Source organism: Tachysurus fulvidraco, chromosome 22 (assembly GCF_022655615.1).
Source record: "Tachysurus fulvidraco isolate hzauxx_2018 chromosome 22, HZAU_PFXX_2.0, whole genome shotgun sequence".
NCBI lineage: Eukaryota > Metazoa > Chordata > Actinopteri > Siluriformes > Bagridae > Tachysurus > Tachysurus fulvidraco.
The window spans coordinates 11,606,361-11,628,659 of NC_062539.1; the positions used below are offsets into that span (position 1 = coordinate 11,606,361).

At 37.9% G+C, this 22,299-nt stretch overlaps 2 protein-coding genes across 2 annotated transcripts; one reads left to right on the plus strand and one right to left on the minus strand.

The window, feature by feature from the left end:
• The first annotated feature begins 1,158 nt into the window (after positions 1-1,158).
• On the plus strand, positions 1,159-11,581 carry gtpbp4 (GTP binding protein 4). The gene is made up of 16 exons (XM_027137870.2): positions 1,159-1,316; positions 3,082-3,252; positions 3,388-3,491; positions 3,585-3,721; positions 3,854-3,954; positions 5,949-6,041; positions 6,653-6,844; positions 7,479-7,544; positions 8,455-8,544; positions 8,763-8,873; positions 9,023-9,152; positions 9,238-9,338; positions 9,469-9,666; positions 9,815-9,880; positions 10,613-10,756; positions 11,235-11,581. The coding sequence occupies exons 1-16, from the start codon at positions 1,269-1,271 to the stop codon at positions 11,385-11,387; spliced, it is 1,905 nt and encodes a 634-aa protein (XP_026993671.1). The 5' UTR covers positions 1,159-1,268; the 3' UTR covers positions 11,388-11,581.
• A 2,399-nt stretch (positions 11,582-13,980) lies between these two features.
• On the minus strand, positions 13,981-19,981 carry si:dkey-7l6.3 (zinc finger protein 235). The gene is made up of 3 exons (XM_027137871.2): positions 19,442-19,981; positions 15,042-15,102; positions 13,981-14,956 (listed from the first exon to the last, which is right to left on the minus strand). The coding sequence occupies exons 1-3, from the start codon at positions 19,697-19,699 to the stop codon at positions 14,130-14,132; spliced, it is 1,146 nt and encodes a 381-aa protein (XP_026993672.2). The 5' UTR covers positions 19,700-19,981; the 3' UTR covers positions 13,981-14,129.
• Between the last annotated feature and the right edge of the window lie 2,318 nt (positions 19,982-22,299).

Genomic DNA, 22,299 nt, shown 5'->3' on the forward strand with positions numbered 1-22,299 from the left:
TTAATAAAGGGCAAAAATAATAGATTATATCACCCCAGTTTTGGTGAATTTATTGGCTTTTTGTTTACATTATGTAAATTCTCACATGACCAGTAGGTGAGTAAGTCCAGTCAGTCACTTTGGCTGTTTCAATGTCTTACTAAAGCACAAAGATAATCATGCATTTACATTTGCCGCCCAAGATTATGAATGGTTACCTCCATACATTAAGCATCACATCTGTCACTGCTTTTAAGTAAAATATTCCTTTCATAATTTTGCTTTCACTGTTCTTAATGTAGAGTCATATAAAAAAATACCATCCTTCGGTTCTTTGTTGTTATTAATCAGGGCTTAAAACACTTGTGAGCTCTTCACCAACATCTATAAACAAACAAACAAACAAACAAACAAAAAGCCCAGATTTGATATGTAATAATTATTTTACTACAAAAAGTAAGCCAGCATTACACAGGCAAAAATGAGGCAAAAAAAAAGACAGCAAAATATGTTTTCCCTATAATTTAGTAACATGTAGAGCCACTATTCGGAACAAAAATTAAATGTTAAAGTAAATTATTTCTCTAGAAGTTTCAGTCTTATAACATTATACTTCACCAAGCCTGTACTTGAAAAGTTCTGTGTACCCTGTCAGTTTCTGCATGTAATGTGAACACATCCTAAACTAAACACTGAAAACATCTAAAGAAAGTATTTATACTATTTTAGAATATTTTTGACTCTATGAAAACTCTATGAAAAAACATATTTGTATCTATGCTGTGACCAATTCTTACCAATATTTCTACATTCAACTTCCGTTTTATTAGAAATGGATACATTAGAAAAATTAGAAATATACACTTGCACATTCAGGTAAAGTTCATATCAAATATTATAATAAGAAACAGTGTGATCTCTATAGTAACTCAAATAAGCACTGTTTGTAACTGTGGTGATTTGAAATGAATCTCAGAACACATGAGATGTTGCAGTGGATGAACTACACAGGTCTTTCAAGGAAAGAGAAGGGCTAAAGGAAACTAGTTAAGTGTATGAATAGTAGGGAATAACATTTATTATTATGAAAAACCTCAATGAAGCTTCACTAGGAGCCCATAGACATCACAGAGATCATGAAGCCTTTTGGATTTTACCATATTATTTCCGGCGTGGCCGACAGGGGGCAGTGTGACGTGAGCTGTGTCTGTTGAGCCGCTCTTGCTGAGTCGCTGCTGAATTCGGTCCTTTCCGGCGTCGTTGAGTCTGACGGCACGCGTGGCGACATCATGGCGCTCTACAACTTTAAAAAGATTATGGTGGTTCCCACCGCAAAGGTAGAATTTCAGTTAGATTTTGTACAAGTTAGTTTTGTATGTCGTTACGTGCCCGGTGTTTATTGTTGTCACTGTAAACGTGTCTGCTTTTGACACGTGTGTTAGCTGGAGTTAGCATAGCATGCTAACGGTACCTTTAACTAGAGCTAACAGATAAAAGTGTTTATTCATGTTTTAGCTCCGATTATTGATCCAATATTTAGGTGTTTTTCGTGTGGATTAACATTCAGTTAATGTTGGTTTTATTTTGTGTACACATTAATAAAGTGCTTTACATTTTAGAATCTGTGATTATGATAGAAGAGTCACAGTAAAATCATCTGTTCATACATCATATATGACTCGGTCTCGGTTATAAAGTTATAAAGTGGTTGTGGTGGTGGGGGTGTTATAAAGATGTGTGTGTGTGTGTGTGTGTGTGTGTGTGTGTGTGTGTGTGTGTGTGTGTGTGTTATAAAGTGGTGGAGGTGTTAAAGAGAAGTGTGGCATAGGCATGGCGTAAAGGGGTGGTGTTTTATAAAGTGGGGGTTTCATGGTTTATAGAGGGGGTGTTTTATAAAGTGGGGGGGTGTTATAAAGTGAGGGGTGTTGTGTAAAGTGAGGGGGTTGTCATGGTGTAAAGTGAGGGGTGTCATGGTGTAAAGTGAGGGGGTTGTCATGGTGTAAAGTGAGGGGTGTCATGGTGTAAAGTGGGGGGTGTCATGGCGTAAAGTGGTGGTGTGTTATAAAGTGAGGGGTGTTGTGGTGTAAAATGAAAGGGTGTCATGACGTAAAGTGAGGGGGTTGTCATGGTGTGAAGTGGGGGTGTCATGACGTAAAGTGGGCGGTTATAAAGTGAGGGGGGTGTCATGGCGTAAAGTGGGCGGTTATAAAGTGAGGGGGGTGTCATGGTGTAAAGTGGGGGTGTCATGGCGTAAAGTGGTGGTGTGTTATAAAGTGAGGGGGTGTTGAGGTGTAAAGTTAACTCAGATTACAGTTAACATGCAGCTCCATAAGTATTTGACAAGTTGTTTTGTAATTTTTGGTTGTAAACTTCAAAGTGAATGTGACTGAAATTTGGAGTTTTAATTCACAGTATAACGAAAATGCAGTTTCAGGACTGTCACGGTTCCTTATTTCATGATGGATTTATTAGCTAAAGGGTCTGTAGTTAGTTCCTGTAGTAAATTACTGTAGTAAATTAAGTATTTATTTTCAAAATAGTCTTTTATAATTATTTAATTGTTTCCCCTTCGAAAACCTTCTATGATATGGCCTCAGAGTTAAAATAGCCAAGACTCTGGAGACAAAACTCCAGAAATGAAAGAAACACAGACAAAATAAGACGTTAATCACATCTGCACAAGTGTGGAATGTTGGGGAAAAGCACACAGGAAGCTACTGCTCACATCGAGACACAAAGCAACACGTTTTGGAATAAGATTCTGTGGTCTGATGAGACAAAGTCCTATGAGGAGTGTTCCACAGTCGTGTGTACAGGCCTCCTGAGTATTCTTTACCCTATTTTATAGCATACTTTCCAAAAACATGCGTTCTGGTACTGCACCTGATATACACACACACACACACACACATATATAATTACATGTTTATAATGTATGTATATAAATGTATAAATTTTTTTTACTTTGGAAATATACACCTCAATGACATGGTGCTAACAGCTTTTAAGTGTTCGAGTGCTATTCATTGGCTGGAAGTATGAGTTTAATACAGAGTTAATGATCGAGACTGAACAGCATTGTTTCCTCTTTTTCTCTTTCAGGACTTCATTGACCTGACGTTGTCCAAAACCCAGCGCAAAACCCCGACCGTGGTTCACAAACATTATCAGATTCATCGCATTCGCCACTTCTACATGCGCAAAGTTAAGTTCACGCAGCAGAACTACCATGACCGTCTGTCACAGATCATAACGGACTTCCCTAAGCTGGATGTGAGTTGCACACTGTTTATTTGTTATGTTTACATGTATTCTTTGGGTGACATGTTAAGTCTTAACGCGAATGTGCTTTTTTTTTTCTCTCTCTTTATTTTTATTCCCACTCCAATTTTTTCCCCATCCTTCCAGGATATTCACCCATTCTATGCTGACCTGATGAATGTGTTGTATGATAAGGATCATTACAAACTTGCTCTGGGTCAGATCAACATTGCCAAGAACCTGATCGATAAGTAAGATCGCTGTCTAAAGAACTTCTTTTCTGTTATATGCTTTTTATTTCTCTGGAATGACAGTGAACTAACGTGTATGTTTGTTTTATGTAGTGTCGCTAAAGACTACGTGCGTCTGATGAAGTATGGCGACTCGCTGTATCGCTGCAAGCAGTTAAAGAGAGCAGCGCTCGGACGCATGTGCACCATCGTAAAGAGACAGAAACAAAGTCTGGAATATCTAGAACAAGGTACTCGCGATGACTTGCTACTCCTTTTCTTACCTGCTAAGTCGATATAACCAGCTGTGTCATATGATTAATACGTGAAGAACATCACTGGTCATAAATAAATGCATTTATTGTTTGCACTTGCTGTTTTAGTTCGTCAGCATCTTTCTCGTCTGCCCACAATCGACCCGAACACCAGAACTCTTCTGCTCTGTGGATACCCCAATGTCGGCAAGTCCAGCTTCATCAACATGGTGTGTGTTTGGGAGGAATTGTGGTGTCGAATATCTACTCTGAGAATTGTTTTGTTGTTGTTGACATGTAGCTCTGTTTATTTGAGCATATGAATAACCAACAAAGACACCAGATAGCATCTTATGGGTATACAGTGGTGTGAAAAAGTGTTGGCCCGCTTCCTGATTATTTATTTATTTATTGCACATTTGTCAAACTTTAATGTTTCAGATCAAAAAATTTAAATATTAGTCAAAGATAACAGAAATAAACACAACATGCGTTTTTTCAGTGAAGGTTTTTATTATTAAGGGAAACCAAAATCCAAACCTACATGGCCCTGAGTGAAAAAGTGTTTGCCCCTAAACCTAATCACTGGTTGTTCCACCCTTAGCAGTAAGAACTGCAATCAAGAGTTTGTGATAACTTGCGGCTCTGTGGAGGAATTGTGGTCCAGTCATCTTTGCAGAATTGTTGTAATTCAGCCACATTAGAGGGTTTTCGAGCATGAACCGCCTTTTTATGGTCATGCCACAGCATCGTAATAAGATTCAGGTAGGACTTTGACTAGGCCACTCCAAAGTCTTCATTTTGTTTTTCTTCAGCCATTCAGAGGTGGACTTGCTGGTGTGTTTTGTATCATTGTCCTGCTGCAGAACCCAAGTTTGCTTCAGCTTGAGGTCACGAACAGATGGCTGCACATTGTCCTTCAGGATTTTTTGGTTGGAAACAACAATTCATGGTTCCATTAATCACAGCAAGTCTTCTAGTTTCTGGTGTGGTGTTAATTTTACAAAGATGTAATGGGACACTCAAATATTGTCTTGTCAGTCCACAGAGTGTTTTCCCGAAAGTCTTGGGTATCATCAAGATGTTTTTTGGCAAATCTGAGACGATCCTTTGTTATTTTTTCTCACCAGCAGTTTTTGTCTTGGAACTCTGCCATGCAGGCCATTTTTGCCCAGTCTCTTATGGTGGAGTCATGAACACTGACCTTAACTGAGGCAAGTGTGGTCTGCAGTTCTTTGGATGTTGTTGGGGGTCTTTTGTGACATCTTGGCTGAGTCCTCGCTGAGCTCTTGGGGTAATTTTGGTCGGCCGGACATTTGTGGATAATGGCTCTCACTGTGGTTCGCTGGAGTCCGAAAGCTTTAGAAATGGCTTTATAACCTTTTCCAGACTGATAGATCTCAATTACTTACTTTCTCATTTGATCCTGAATTTTTTGGATCCCAGCATGAAGTGTGGGTTTTGAGGATATTTTGGTTTACTTCACTTTGTCAGTCAGGTCTTATTTAAGTGCTTACTTGATTGTGAACAAGTGTGACAGTAATCAGGCCTGCGTGTGGATAGAGAAAGTGATCTCAGGTGTGATAAACCACAGTTATGTTATGTTTTAACAGGGGGGCAAACACTTTCACACAGGGCCTTGTGGGTTTGTATTTTGTTTTCCCTTAATAATAAAAACCTTCATTTAAAACTGCATGTTGTGTTCACTCGTTATCTCTGACTAATATTTAAATTTGTTCGATGATCTGAAACATTAAAGTGTGACAAACGTGCAAAAAAAAAATCAGGAAGGGGGCAACACTTTTTGACACCATTGTATACTCTATTGGTTTCTTTTATATGGTCTTCTCTTTAATGGTTACGAGTGGCTGGTGTCTGAGGGAAGCATCCATCTGTTTATTGGGACTGAGTATTGAAAAGAAATTCAGACATGTCTGAGATGGTTTGATAAAATTGGATGCCTGCTCATTCAGCACTAATTAGACCCTGATGATGTTACAAATTACGAATGGTTTAGGACTGAAAAGCTGGGCTACAATATGTGTAATGAATACATCGGTAATTGCTGAAATGTTAGCCATTTCTAAATTTAATACCAAGGCTACATTGACTATTTTTTCTTTCTTTCTTTCTTTCTTTCTTTCTTTCTTTCTTTCTTAATTTTAACAAATGTGTACTGTTTTTTTTTAAGCCTGTGCTAAAAAGTGTGTTTCTGTGCATACAGGTCACGCGTGCAGATGTGGAGGTGCAGCCATACGCTTTCACCACCAAATCTCTGTTTGTGGGTCACATGGACTATAAGTACCTGCGCTGGCAGGTAAGTGTAATATCCCCCTTTCCAAAATAAACCAAAATAAAAGCAGTTCTCAACCCAACACAGCCCCTCAATCTTTCAGGACAGTAAGGCCAGTACTTTTGGTTGTGGTACTCTGTAGATACAGATATTCTCCTGGGTTTTATAGTTCAAGTTACAAATGTTTGTTCTTACGATGGACGATAGCAATACGATAAAACTGTAAAACTGCTTAAAATTTCCCGTCTTTGAGAGATCCCTTGCCTCAGTCTCTTTAGTGGTTGAGGGCAGTTTTTTTCCCCCTTTTTCTTCATCATCGCCATCCGCATCTTCCTACAACTACATTAATGTTCCCAATGACATCAACACTTTTTCCCTTTGATTAGATTTCTTGGTTGGTTTTTTGTTAAATGTTAATCATTTTTAAAGAAACTATAAATAGTTGTAATCGTTAAATAAAGTATGGTTGAGTTTCCCTCTCAAGGTTGTGAGTAAACCTCACTGTAGAGTTATAAAATGACGTTTTCAGACTGTATGGCCTGTACACACCAAACTAAAGGATTATTATAAGGAAATCAGAATCTTCGAGTTAAGATGGTGTAGAGTAACTGTGTGTGTGTGTGTGTGTTGTACAGGTCGTGGACACCCCTGGTATTTTGGATCATCCACTCGAAGAACGGAATACAATTGAGATGCAGGCGATCACTGCCCTGGCCCATCTACGGGCCGCCGTGCTCTATGTGATGGATGTATCTGAGCAGTGTGGACACACACTTTCTCAGCAGCTGGAACTGTTCAACAACATTAGACCCCTCTTTGCAAACAAGGTATACTCAGACACGCACACACGGTTTCTGCCACAGATATGTTTTTATGTTTTCTGTATATTTTATCATTTGCTTCCTGTACTGGTAAATTGTGTGCTTATACTATTTTTGTTACAGTCCAAAAAAAAAGATTTCACTTCATGTCTGTCTTTGTATCAAACCAGTAAGATTTCAACTGTCAAAATAACCCTGCCCGAAATAGGATATTTATCCAACTTAAAAGAGAGAGAGTGTAGATGAACACACACACACACACACACACACACCTTCATTCGGCTGCTCCTGATGTCCTTAATGGTGCAACTCTCCCGTTTTATCCGGGCTTGGGACCGGCACAGAGAGTTAACTCTTTAGTGGCTAGGTTAGCTCCCTGCCCAGGAATCTGAACAGGGAACAGCTGAAAGAAAAACTTTTTAATACGATGCAGTGGAATGACTGAGGAATCGAATGTGTGTTGATGCTCCGAAGCAGTGTGTGTTGGTGACTGCTGGACTATTCCAGGGTTTATAATTAAACTTATGTTTAATTAAAGATTATGTTTAATCTCAGTATCATTCTTTGCAATTATTCTGAAGTTAACTATTTACCTGTGTGTGTGTGTGTGTGTGTGTGTGTGTGTGTGTGTGTGTGGTAGCCGCTGATTGTGGTGGCCAATAAGTGTGATGTAAAGAAGATCACTGAGCTGACTGAGGAGAATCAGGTGAGTTGCTGTGATGTACATTTTGTGGTCTATTGTATGTTTTCCAGTCAGGATTTTACTGTCCGGTTCAGAAATGGAGAAGTTACACTAGATCAAGTAAATGTCATGTGATTCATCTCAAACCTAATTTATGGTTTAGTGCCTACAGACTGCGTCTTCTGTATATACACAGCTATTGTTCCTGTAGCCAAAACCAATATTAAACTAAATCAATCAGCAAAAAAAAGGCAATTCTGTAGCATCTAATATAATTTAAAATGTTGCTCTGTATTCAAAATGTTACATCTAAATTGGAATGTAGTTATCTCCCCAAGTGTTTTATCACTTCATTATTTAACTTAAAAGGTCTAGAGTGAGGTGTTTGCACTCGGAATCTGTTGCTATTAACCTTTTAATTAACATAAAATCCAAAGGATCGTCTCCTCCAGTGAAGCAGGCGGTCATTAAACTAAAAAATAAAAACAAACCTGTCGGTGAGAAAGCAAAAACATCTTGTGTGGCCAAATCAACTATTTGTTACATGTTGGTTCTTGGAACAAAAAGGATGCAGTGGGGAACTCAGGAACACCAACAGACACACAGAAAACAACTAGTCAGTGCCGACCACGATCCCTAAGCACACTACCTCATCTTACCTAAACAGTGCTCCAAAGTCCTTCTATATTTTCAGGATGACTTTCTCTGTGGTCCATCAGATGTGCTGTAGTCGCATAGCACACCACAGCGTAACGCATCATTCATAACCCAGTCCAACTAAACTGTAATAAAATTATCTACAGTTATATTACAGTATCTCAGGACAATACAGCTGTCTGAGTATTTACTGAGTAAGATATCACTTTGTGTCGCTTTGTGCCTGGGTGAAAAGGCTAACTCTAATAACTGCTAGCTTGCTTCTGTATTTGTTTAGAAAATCTTTGCTGATCTGTTGTCTGAGGGCATCCCAGTGATCGAGACCAGCACATTAACAGAAGAAGGAGTCATGCAAGTAAAGACAGAGGTAAGATTACTAAATATATCTCAAGAGGCTTCTTTATTTACTGTGAACTGTAATGCAAAAAGGTTTTAATTGACTGTTATTGATAGTCTAGGTGCCAGCATTAATAACATTATCAAAGGTTCTCGATAGTTTAGCAATTTTAGAAGTGTGGAATGAAGAGGTGATGTGTGTGGTTATAGTGTCAGTGTTTTTTCTGAAGAGAGTGTTTCTGTTTCCAGGCATGTGATAGGTTGCTGGTCCACCGTGTGGACACAAAGATGAAGGGGAAGAAAGTACATGACATGTTGAACAGACTCCACCTCGCATTGCCAGCAAAGCGAGATGAAAAGGTTCTGACATTCACACGAACTGTGAACTATTAGATGTATATAAACCAGATACTGGGCATGTACATTAGTACATTAATGAATATTCTTGTACAAGGTAATGAAATTTTTTTTTTAATTACGTTTAATTAATCATGTAACTTTGTGTTTAGGAAAGACCACCATTTATCCCTGAGGGGGCAGCTATTCGCAGAAGGGCCATGGAGGTTGATGCCCCCAAACGTAAACTGGAGAGAGACCTCGAGTTGGAGCTTGGAGATGATTACACACTTGATCTGCAGAGTAAGTCAACTGTTGTTTAAAGAGGTGTTTATTTTCACTTCATAACACAAATGTGTCTAAAAATATATCGCACATGTGATCGTAGAATACTGGGACTTAATGAATGCTGATGAGAAACACGATAAAATTCCTGAGATCTGGGAAGGACATAACATTGCTGACTATATTGATCCTGAAATCATGAAGGTGAGAAAAATAGAGTGATCCTGTGTAACACTTGTCTACCTGGTAGGAATGGCTCAGTGCAAATCATAAGACAAATTTTTACACAAACACCTTAGAAATATGTTTATGCTTACTCTGTCATCCACACCAGCGATTGGCTGACCTGGAAAAGGAGGAAGAGCTCCGTGAACGGGCGGGTGAGTATGACTCCAATGAAGAGAGTGAGGATGAAGAGATGCAGGAAATTCGGCAGCTGGCCAAACAGATCCGAGAGAAGAGAAAGCTAAAAATTATGGAGTCTAAAGAGAAAGACGTGCAGGGACCCAGAATGCCCCGTACTGCCAAGAAGGTCAGTCTGTCCCTGTTGCTGTAAACTACATTTTGGCAAGATTTAGTGTAGTGCAAGAATAATATATATGGCTTGATTGACAGCCTGTGTTTAATGTGCACTGATTATTTTCTGATGGAGATGTTCTGTGATCTGGCTGCTGTTGCAGGTGAACAGAGCAACATTGGAGAAAGACATGCAAGAACTTGGCTTGGACATGACTGACAAAGATGATGTAAGAAATTCACTTGTGCTTCTCAATTTGTTATTGCTGAGGATGTAAAAATCCTACAACATGCCCCTGTTAAATTTGCATATTTCTGTGATCTATTCATCATATTTTTGTGACGTCCAATCATCTTCCACTTTTAGAAAATACTGTGTAGTTTGTTCTGTTCCATGGCATCATGGTTCACAAACAGTGTACAGAACATACATGAGCTTCTCGTGTAGAATAGTGATCCACTAAAGAACATCTAAACCAGACAGTCTTTAGAGATAAACGAGAGACATCTGTTAGATAAAAATCAGCTCGGCTTCAACTGAATTTCCAGCTATCGCAAAATCCACAAAAGAATGGCTTCAGATGATGATCAGTGTTTTGGGATGGCCCAGTTAAAGCCAAGAGTACTATCAAAAATATGTGGAATGAGTTGAGAGCTTTGACCAGGAGATTCATTTGCAAATTAATGTTGCATTTGCAAGGAAAAGTGGAATAAAATAAAGATAATAAGGTGGAAACACCGTCTAACAAGAAAGGGTGGTTTAACAAAATGTTAATTATGTTGATTCATAATGTTAAGTTAACCAAAAATCTTTATCGTAGTCTCATTTCTACATCACAAAACCTGGGATTTTACCGAATTTGTAGATTCTTTACTATCCACTATTTTTAAAAGTATGGCATATTTACTTTCTTTTTTTCCTCCCCATTTATATTTTAATCCTTGGACTTTTCTCTCTGTAGAGCCACTATGTTCAACAGGCTCGGAGGTCACGTTCACTGGTTAAAAAGAGGAAGAGGGAAGCATCTGTCCAGCCAACATCACGCACCCGTAGTCAGAGTGCATCAAAACAACCACGTGACCAGTCAGGAATCAGAGATGCAAAGGTACACATCGGATTCTCATTCTTTACATCAAAGAAATATTTGCCTCATGAAATGTCCTCTTACTGTCTTTCTCAGACTTGTGCTCAATGTTGTGATATTTAATCTTGTTATTCTGTCAAAATGGTATCACCTCTACCTCACATAAGGAGGTCAGGTTGTAAAATGAGATCCACTTTTTCTTGAAAGAATTTCGCAAAACCATTTTCAACTTCATAGAATTTTTAAATGTCAAAATGGCACAAGGGAAAACCTACACAATACCAGGCAGGCAGTTTTAATACTGTGGCTGAATTGTGTATAATAAAAGAAAGAATTCGATCTGAAAAGTGTACCGATATGCTGCAGATGTGACATTTTTATGTACTTGTTTACCTGTTGGAGTTTAAAGATGAATCAGACACTCGGTTGTGTTCATATGACCAAATTACATTTTTATTTTATATTTATTTTTTCTCCAACTCTCTTCTACTCTTCCCAGATGATGAAGAAGGTGAAGACCATGATGAAGAGCTCTCAGAAGGGGATGAACAGGCAGGGCAGGAAGGGCGAATCAGACAGACATGTATTTGACTTGAAACCTAAACACCTGCTCTCAGGAAAGAGAAAATCAGGCAGCACCAGCCATCGATAAACACATCCTTCAGTTTACCCATACTTGTGTATGAGGACATGTGCATTTATAAAATTAAACACATTTCACTGATGGCCAGTTTATTTACATACCCAGCATCAAATATGCAAGGTGCATACAAAAGGCCCCAGTGAACATGTTGCTGAACATTGAGTTGTATGTGGATGGGAGTCAAATAAATCTGCATGAGCTGATGAAATAGTTTCAATGTGGTTTATATGTTTAATTGAATAGTGTTTTAGCCACTTACTGTCTTTTAGAATGTTGATTTTATTGTTACTGTTGTGTTGTTGAAGCCATTGTTAAACACTAAATTTGTAAAACATTTTGTACTTTTAAGGACACTTCATCAAAGCACGAAATTATTCTGTAGTTTTCTGTCATTTGGATTGATTTGAGGATAATTTGGGTTTAGGTTTAAAGACTGAACCTTTGCAGAATGAGGCACAACAACTCGAAGAGACTCACAACTCAAACACATTTATTCTAAAATCTTACAATATAAACCTAAAATACCTGTTTCTGGATCAGTGACAGATTCACTTTCAAGGCCTGATTTATTCTTGACAGGTGAGTACACACGTACAAGGCATTGTTAACATACATACAAATGGAGGATTAAAAGTAATAGCTATTAATATCTGGTTTTCTGAATCAGTCTGTATTGTGTTTAACGGTCAGAGCCATAACTATTTAGACATTGACAAAGTGGTGTATCACAGTATATTGGAATTAAAATTAAATCATGAAAACATGATCAAAGTTTAGGCTTTCAGCTTGGAGTATTTTTGTGTTTGCATCCAAACTGGGACAACAGTATAGAACTGACAGCACTTTTTATATATGTGCTTAAGCCAAGCCCACCCCATCTCCCTCGGGTGTGTTATTGCCTTGAAAAATCTACCTGGTGAAGGAAACCCCCTTTAAAGACAGGCTTGTACCAATATGATGTGTAGAGATCACTGATCACGAAACGTACCTTATCGCATGGACATACAGTATATGACTGGCATTGGTTCATTTGTCTTTCATTGCTGATAAAAGCAGCAGGCTACATCCTCAAGCCTACAGGGCTAAATTACTTGATTCTTGATTCTAGATTCAGTCAAAATGCTTTAAATCACAATGGAGTCCAGATAGACAATGAACCCAAGCAAAGTCATAGTTTTTTACTTAAGGCATAGCTCATGGTCATAATGGAGAGAGAACCAACTGAACAAAAACCAAGAATATTTAGTAAAAAAATAAGTGGCTGAACAAACATAAAACAAACTCGCTGAACATTTTATTATTCGACAGTGACGCCTGATGAACAGGAACTTCCGGCTTTGATGCTCCATCTAGCGGATGTCACTTTTAATCCTCCAGATGTACACAAGATAAGCATCCTCACATACAAACCACAAGTAAAAACTGGGCCTTAGATGTAGCATACATTGTATTAAAAAAATAACACGAACAAACCTCTGACTTATTCGGATATTTTTTTTTCTTTTTACACATACGTGTTTTCTAGCTGCTTATCTGCACTACGTATCAGATGGGAACACTGAACGCTGCAGGGTCAGTCTACCAAAGCTTCACCTTAAAATAGATTGAACTGCAAGAAACATTTTGTGAACAAGAGAAAATGATGGAGAGTTTGACCTCCCGCTAATAGCTTCGGCAATCTGTAAATAAGTGGAACCAAACACAATTGTGTTCTTGTGTGGCTGTTTTTACGCCCACTGGCATTAAAATATTATGTAAACAATGGATTAGCTGAAATGATGTAAATGTTTTATACAGTTCTGCTTCAGTTGTTTTATTCTGCCATCCAAACTTAAATGCATAGGACCAAATATATGATCTCTTTCCTAAGGAAAACAGCAGCACTTGAAAGAAATCCAGGTTTAAAAGTCAGTCAGTTGAATTCCTTATGCTTTACTTCTGATGGAACAGACAGGTGAAATTCCCTGCCTTCTTTCTCAGTGTGGTCCACTTTCAGTTCCATAATGAATACATCGAGAAGCTCATGTTCTTTGTTATACACCTACAAAAGGTGTATTCCTGATTTAAAAAAAATAAAAATAAAAAATCACTTTAAATATTTTGAGCAGAACTGTCCCCTAATTTCACTTAACATTTAGGCTTTGTGACTCGACCGTTGCTATTCAGCCATAAGAATACATGTGTGGTTTTTGTGGCAGTATTTTAAGTGTTTGATTCGTAAACACTTATTTTATTCGTGTGGATTAGCCTGCTTCCTTGTCTTCTGCAATGCACATATGTGTGGGTAAGTACATATCTGTATAAGTCAGTGTAGTGTATTATGGATGTGTGTGTAAAATGTACAGTGGGGAGAACAAGTATTTATTACACTGCCCATTTTGCAGGTTTGCCCACTTACAAAGCATGTAGAAGTCTGTAGTTTATACCATAGGTACTCTTCAACTGTGAGTGACAAAATCTAAAACAAAAATCCAGAAAATCACGTTGCATGTTTTTTTTTATGTAATTCAGTTGCATTTTATTGCATGACAAAAAAACATGCAACGTGATTTTCTGGATTTTTGTTTTAGATTTCGGCACTCACAGTTGAAGAGTACCTATAGTATAAACTACAGACTTCTACATGCTTTGTAAGTTGGCAAACCTGCAAAATCGGCAGTGTATCGAATACTAGTTCTCCCCACTGTACATACACAAACATGCACAAATGCACATTAGTGTGTATGCTCTGTGGAGTTTGTTGAAATCGTGTTACTCAGGATGGTGTTTCTTGGTGTGTATTCGCAGGTACTGCTTGCCTGCAAAGCGTTTTCCACACTGTGTACACTCGTATGGCCTTTCTCCAGTGTGAACAGTCTGGTGTGCTGTAAGATGGCCAGACTGAGTAAAGCGCTTGCCACACTGTTCACAGCGGTATGGACGCTCACCTGTGTGGATGCGCATGTGTGTGTCTAGGCTCTGCGCCGTGGTGAAGTTCTTGCCGCAGATGGAACAGATAAAATGCCTCTTACCGACTCCACCCCCTTGCAATGAGCCACGGCTACCGAACAACCTCAACCCTGATACGTTACCCAGTCCAAGCAAGTGCTGTGTGGTATAGAGAGGGGAGCTGTGGGCAGCAGGTGTCCTTGTGCTATTTCCAGCTGAGGAAGAGTGGGACTGTGACAGTGTGTTATGCACTGGGTGTGTGCTCCAGTCCAGAGTAAGATTCAGATCAGACACCATAGGCTCTCTCTTCATGCACATCTTATCTGGAAATGAGCAGCTATGAGCGGTCACGTCAGTGTGCGTGTCTGAGAGTGCATGCGTATTACTCTGTGTGTTAAAAGAACAGAGAGGTTCATCAGAGGCTGTTAGGTCCACACTGGAATGTTGTGACTCCTCAGTGTGTGACTGTGTGTCTGTGAGTATGTGTGGAGGAAGGCTCGGGGACTGTGTGTCTGCCAGTGTGTGTGTATGGAGGTCATCATTTGCAGAGGCTGTATCTGATGGGACTTTATGTGACAAAAGCTCTATGACGTCCTCATCTGGAGAATCGTGAGCTACCACAGCGACCGTTTCATCTTCATCATCTTCATCTTTGAAAGGAAAAAGCATATATTAGAAATAGTCATGGTCTGCACCATTTTTGCACTGGTAGAAAAATGAATTCAGGTTTCTCACCAATTTGTCCCTCCTCTTTGACCTGGACTGTGACGAGGGCGCGCTCCTCTGAGTCTCGTGACTGTAAAGTAATTAAACACTCATTGACTAATGAATCCACTCAAGTCTTCTCCTGTTATTCTGTGTAGTTACAGTAACTAGACTGTTTTCTAAAAAAAAAGAAAGAAGGAGGGAGGAGGATTGGGCAGACTTAGACGTTTTATTACAGTTACAAATAGTTATTTGAGAGCTGCTACAAGACCAATACAGCTTAGATTATGTGTCATTATGTAGTATTTTCATAAAAGGTCAACAGTCATGATTACCAGCCAACTCAAATGTTTTCAAATAAAGTTAAACGAAACCTACCATATACACTAGAAAGAGGTTTTGGAAACTTGGACACAAGGAGGAGAAAAGGCTCTGGTAGATCAGATTTTATATATATTTTTAATAGTTTTATATGGTACAGCATTTTGCCCAGGAATTTCCTTTTCGGGGTGTAGTAATTACACCTCAAAACATGTTTAGTTAAAATAAGAAATTTATTCACAAAAATAAATTCTGCATGGACAGATTTGTCTTGAGATACATCGTTAACCAGGCAAATTTACCATGCTCTGGTGAGGAAACCCTCTATGTGGCACACTAGATACGCTACTGTCATATATTTAGGGTTATTAACGATTTATGACAAAAAATTTGCCAAACATACCTAACAATATTAAGGATAAATAGAAAGGCAACAATGCTCATCAGTTTAAATACTAAGAATCTTGCTGACATAACAACATATTGCCTATTATATGAAAGCTCTGGATGACCATGTGAACGTCCAGGACAAAAATGCAAGCATGGTTACAAAAGTTTCCTGTATGTACTTCCCTCGGTTTTTAACTCTATACAGGATTATATACAGGAGAAAGAAACTAAGTGTCATACTTAATTAACAAATGGTGCCATACGATACACTCACAATGTCATCTCATGTTTTAGTTTTTATATAAATTAGTATTAGAAATATTCCTTGCCACAGTCACCTCAGGCTTGCTCACTTGGGGATAAATACAAACAAATTTAAATATGTCTAATATTAATCTTGAATTTTCTTATGTTCTGTAAAGCTGCTTTGAGACAATGTCCAGTGTTAAACAGACAAATACATTTGAATTGAACTGAAATAGTGCTTTATGAAAACAGATGTGTTATTATTTTGAAATGTTTCTGACATTCAGACAAGCCACATTTACATGAGGAATGTACATGTTATCCGAAGTCCTTTTCACAATCTCCGCATGCTGCACTAGCTTAAGGGTTCTGTTCTAGTTAAGTATTAACACGAACCAGTTTGTCTCTTACAGTCGGAATTTGAAAAATATTTTATTCGCATCTCAAACCTACTGTAGTGATGGGTCTTTTGTTTCCAGTCTTCTGGATTTTCTAGATTAGTAAATACTCTTTTGAATGTAAGAAGTGTTCAATTCGATGGAACTCAATCAAAGACTGAGAAAAGGTTTTAAAGAGAAATAAAGCTACACAACTAAAAACTGCTGTAGAAAAGAGATTTACATTTACATTATTTCCTGTTCAGTGTCACCCAGTTGAGGTTGAGGTTCCCTTCTGACTCTGGTTCCACTCAAAGTTTCTCGCCGCCTCCGGCTTGCTCAGTAGGGAAAATGGTTAGATTAAATAAGATTTTGACAGGGATGTTTTGTCTTCAACATGCAGTGATATTATGCAACAACGTAGATTACACGGCTGAGTATATGAACAATGCCGCTCCTGTTGCAGCTGGTTCTGCATATTATCATGCAGGTTATATGTCAAGTATAAACCATATCCTTCTGCTTTTTTGTCAGGCTGTATGAAAGGCATATCACCCATGGGTGAATTATTCACCTACATCATGCATGTTATGGTTTGTTCAAAGATGAATGAAAAAGAGGGGGGAAAAATGTGCCTGTTCAAACTCTGGGTAATCATCATCCATTTATTAAACATTTATTTAGCATTTATAAAATTTAACGGCAACTGGAAGGACATGTGTGTACATCACACCTGAGGATTGGACAAAATGACCATCAGACTTGGCGCAGTCTCACTAGGTTTAACCCTGATACGGGGTGAACCAGAGGAGTGTTTTCTCTCTCTCTGGCTCTTAGGCAATCTAGCTTCAAAGAATAAACTCTTCCCTCATCTGTGAATAATCTGTGAATCTTTTATACAAGTTTACTTTTTACAGTAAGTGAAACAGCTGTTAACTCTTTAAACTGCTGCAATTTATGAAACAGACCGATCTTTTTGAGTCAGCAAATCTTAAGACAGACTTAATCGTGCTGCATTGTCATTCACCTGCAGCAGAATCACCACTAAACAAACAGCACCCACACAGGCTTAAGACTTGAGCTGCTTAGTTTCGTGCTTGGGGCAAAGTAAAACTCAGTACATCTGTGAGGGAAAAGATACACTGATTTTTGTGTGTAATTTCAAGCAGGATGTCGTATGGATCACTGCGACTGACCATTTGTTTCTTTTTGTGCTTACCAACACAGAAACCGGTCAATCGTCTCTGTTTATGTTGAGGACCAAACTCCTGTGGTAAATTTATTCCCACTATAATATTTATTTCACTGTTTCTATCATTTTTGGTCGCTATTTAAAATTAATCTCATAGTTAACTATTCAAAACTAAGCTTTGTTATTGTTCTAAAACTAAAATTTTAAGTTTTTAAAATTGTGCCTTATTTGAAAAGTTTTTAATAATGACCTCATTAGATTAGACAGTACAAAATATATTTATTTGTTTCTTAGTTACTTTTGCTTATTGCAGGTATTTAATTTCAGTAGCATCACTTGAAAATAAGCAGGAATTTACTACATTTATTCATTTGTTAACTGCAAAAACAAATTGACTGTATTAGCACTTTCGAAGTTTTTATTTTCCACTTTAGTGTAGTAAAATATGAGGGGAAAGTAAATGATCAGACAAAATGGCTAAACAACCCAACACACTGGATAATTACCTTTAATACAGACAGTTATTTGAACAGACAGGTGTCATTAATTCTGAAGATGAGAATCCAACCCCAGCACTGATGTCAGGCGTGTAAAAAGCACATCTTGTGGCAACGTATGTTGATATCCTTGCATATATTCAACCTCAGCATTGTGGATGCCTGTCACACCACTACAGCTGTGAGACATGCTGACCAATGTTCAGTCACTCTATACCTTCAGCAAGGGGTCAACAAAACAGCTGAGCAGAGACATTACAGGCAAATCCACCACACTGAAACCTCTTAGCGACACAAGATCAAGCTGCCTTTCAGGGCCATACTTTTAGACCATCGTTAGCACCACATAAAATTCCAGAAAGAAGATGTGTGTCAAAGTGCATAAAAATAACCTGCTGATAATCACCGTTTTTACATTCTTAAGATTTTTAATTCTCATACAGTGTGTTGTCCAAAGCACTACAGTCATCTGCTTTACAACATAATACTACTGTAAAAATCCTATCAGCTAACACGATCATCACGTTTAGCAGCTTTGGAAGTTCACAGTCAAACTGTGTGATAAGAGCAACTACTCCAGACACCAAAGTCCATGAAGATGGCACCAAAGCCTCAGCTCAGGGTTATTATAAGGAAATGTACAAATGTAGGTTAATACAAATTTTTTTGTTGTGGTCTTGAGATAAGAATTTAAATATCTCCCATGACTCCACAATACCTCAGCAGATGTGCTGTGGTATCTGGAAGCGAAATGTTACCAGAAGATCCTTTACGTCCTGTTGTCAGGTGGGAGGACCGTTGTTTGGAATTGTTTGTCCAAAGCATCCCATAGAAGCCCAATCTGAGTAAAACATGTTTTTAAAACATGAATTTGGAGACCAAGTCAAAACCTTGGGCTTTTAGGTTTGTCAAACCATTCCTGTTTTGCAGTGTTTGGGGTGCATTATTCTAAAAGAAGCCACTGAGTGGTAGATAGGGGTTAACATGGGCACTAGGACCAAGTTGTCTTGCCATCCCAATTTTCCTGTTTCCAACACATCAACTTTGAGAACTGACTGTCCACTAATATATAGCATAGTGTATTAAATATAGCATAGTGTATTATTACTTTATAAAGTAAATGTATAGCTGAAGTAAAGCTATAAAGTAAACGTAATGTATAGCTAAAATAAAGCTATAAATTAAATGTAAAGTAAATGAATTGTATAACTAATTTTTCCCAGTTTCACTCATCACTTGTCTGTTCCTTTGTACAGTGACACCTTGCTGTATTGCATGATGCACCGTGTTCCTAGACGCATGGTATTTCGTCCCCTTGCAAATGGACGCATGATTGGATGCAAAGAAAAAAAAAACCGACTATAACATTTTTTTTTTAAAAATAAACCTATTAGCAACTATTCTTACTTCTGCGCAAGCGCGGCGACTCGTGGCCTCGCGCACAACCGCTGTCTCATCGCTGTAGCCACGCGCAGCAACAATGGACTCGATCAACTGAAGTTTTCTCCGGAGCTCTTCGTTCTCCTTCTGATGCCTTGAAATCTCCAAGTGTAAAATCGCATAGCCGTCATCCACAAGCTCGCAAATTTCCGCCACTGCTGCCCGAGTCAGGGTTTCCATGATGGTCGCAAGCTGTGTGTGAAATACGCGGTAATTCGCCATCATCGAGTCCTAAAGCGCCGCGTTAGTTTGTGTAAAATAATAAATAACAGAATATACACAGTATTTTATCGTAGTTAACGACCTGGACCTTTTATATATTCGGGACCTGAACGTGCTAAACTGCTAATTCGCAGGTTTGTCAATTAAGTCAATTCCGCGTTTACCTCATCTCCGCTTCAAAATAAAAGTCGTATCAAAATATCATATTTATTTTATCATTTAGTTTATATCAAAATAAAAGTCTCCGGGATGCTTTAAATAAAATAATCGTATGAATTCACTGTCATTACGCAAGAATATGTCTGTAGTATATGCAGTGAATGGTTTGTTCCAGATCACCCCCGGAGTTTCTGTGTAGTTGGTATGTTCCTCGTATGTATGTATGTATATTTACGTGTGTGTGTGTGCGTGTGAGAAACATAGACTAAAACCATAAAATTCATAAAGTTGAACTTATTTAGGACATTGCAGGAATTCTAAATGTATAATTACTTGAGAAAACATTAACAAACTTGTGCAAATAAACCTCTAGCTTAATGCATCAACTTTTGACAGCCACAATTATCTTTGCTAGAGCTTGGGGATTGTACACACTATACATTGCAAGTTTTTAGGCAGAAATGTCCTGCAAAGCATATCTCATGTCAGGTAAATGGCAGGCTGTCATTTTGATCATGTGGTCTTCTAATGAAACTTATAAATCGTTCGTAGGTAAGATGGCAAAAGAAAATGATGATTGTTGATGATTTTGTGTCTGCTTTTACTGCATCGCCTAAATACATTATTGCAGCAGTGCAAAACTAAACAGTGCAACTCAATTTCCTAAACAAATTTCTAAAATATTGTCCAGCTAAAGCAATGACGCTGTCAATTAGGTGGTCCTTTGTTGGTGTTTGGGATGCATCAGGACACTTTTGCATTCACAAAAAAATGTTATGTGGTCATATACATTGCAGAACAATAAGACTGTAAGAAGTTTTCATGTGTCCGAGTTATACTGGACCCTGTTGACTATTGTACTTAGCACTGTCCACTTGCAATCAGATCACCTAGTACACAAGTTATGGCAGGAATGAATGGGGTGTTTGGTACCTAATATTTGCCTATATAGAGTTAAGATGTATGACATCAGATACTCAAGTGGGAACACTGGACAGTAATGAGATAGTAATACACCCTGGATGGGACACCAGTCTATTCGACAATGCCAAAAAACACTCACAATTTTACACCCAGAGTATGCATATAGGGTCTAAAACTTACCTTATAGACACCATTTTGTACCTTTTGACTTCTGCTCACAGACCCTGTCTAACCCAACTATGTATAAAAGCCTGTCAGAGCACACAATAGTACAAACATGCTGACTCTGTATGATGATACTTTTGAAAACCAGACTAAATTACATCATACTTCTTATTACTGTTTAGAAAATAACCAACTGTCAGGTAACACATCTCTAAAATCTTGAATAAGCAAATACGTTTGAATAAGTTAATAACTAGCTAGATGTGAGAGAGGTAAAGATGTGGTGTGTAAATATATAAAGGGATGAACTAGCAATGGGTTTCTTACTTTCTTGGTTACGATAAATGATGACTCACTGATAATCACTGATAATTCCAGTAAGTTACTGTATACAGTATTCAGTCAAGGACACATGATTGAGCCACAAAATAAATTCAGTTTAATAACCCATTCACAATATTTGTGTGGCCTAAGTGCCGATTGTAAAAATATGGAACATCTGCTGGAACAATAAAAATGTGTTACAGAACTATAAAATATTTTTGATCTTAGTCTCATACCAAGTATTGAGGTATACCTAACAAATGTCTCATAAAATCTGAACATGGTCAGAAAGATTCAGCTCAGTCTGTGGCTCATTTTTATATACCGATATGTTATTCATATTAGTCATTAACATTCCGTACATGTGGGGCTTTTGGCTGTGTCACAAAATAACATTGACCATGGCTTAGCATGTGTACAGCAGGGCTTCAGGTCTGAATCTGAGCACACAGCTCAGGCACTTAATGATCAATAAGTACCCATTTTTAACAGCTCCCCCACTCCTCTTCTAAGAGGTGTATTTTTGCTGCTGTGTCATTACAACTTAAAGCCCAATAGCATAAATGTAACCAATCCAGAGGATGAGATCATTATGATCCATTTTTTAACTTCTATAGAATGTAAATACATGTGTAATATTAATTATATAATGCAATATCTCTGACAAAAATAAATAACAAATTGCATTGCCGACAACTGCACTGAAGGCCAATTACGACATTTCTATGCCAAAATCCTACTCGAATGTATTTACATGTATTTACATTCTATGTTAATATTCATAACAGTGATCTAATGTGCCAAGTTGAGTGCAGATGAACCATTTCTACTGCTATGTCTCAGAGACAACGTCAAAGTTATTATTATTATTATTTATAATAATAATAATAATAATAATAATAATAATAATAATAATACAGAGTAAAACACACCTTGTAAAATCCATACTACTGGCCTACACAAAGATAATAAAATATATAAAATAAATATCATAGATAGCACAAATATATAGACTTTTCTATTCCATAGCT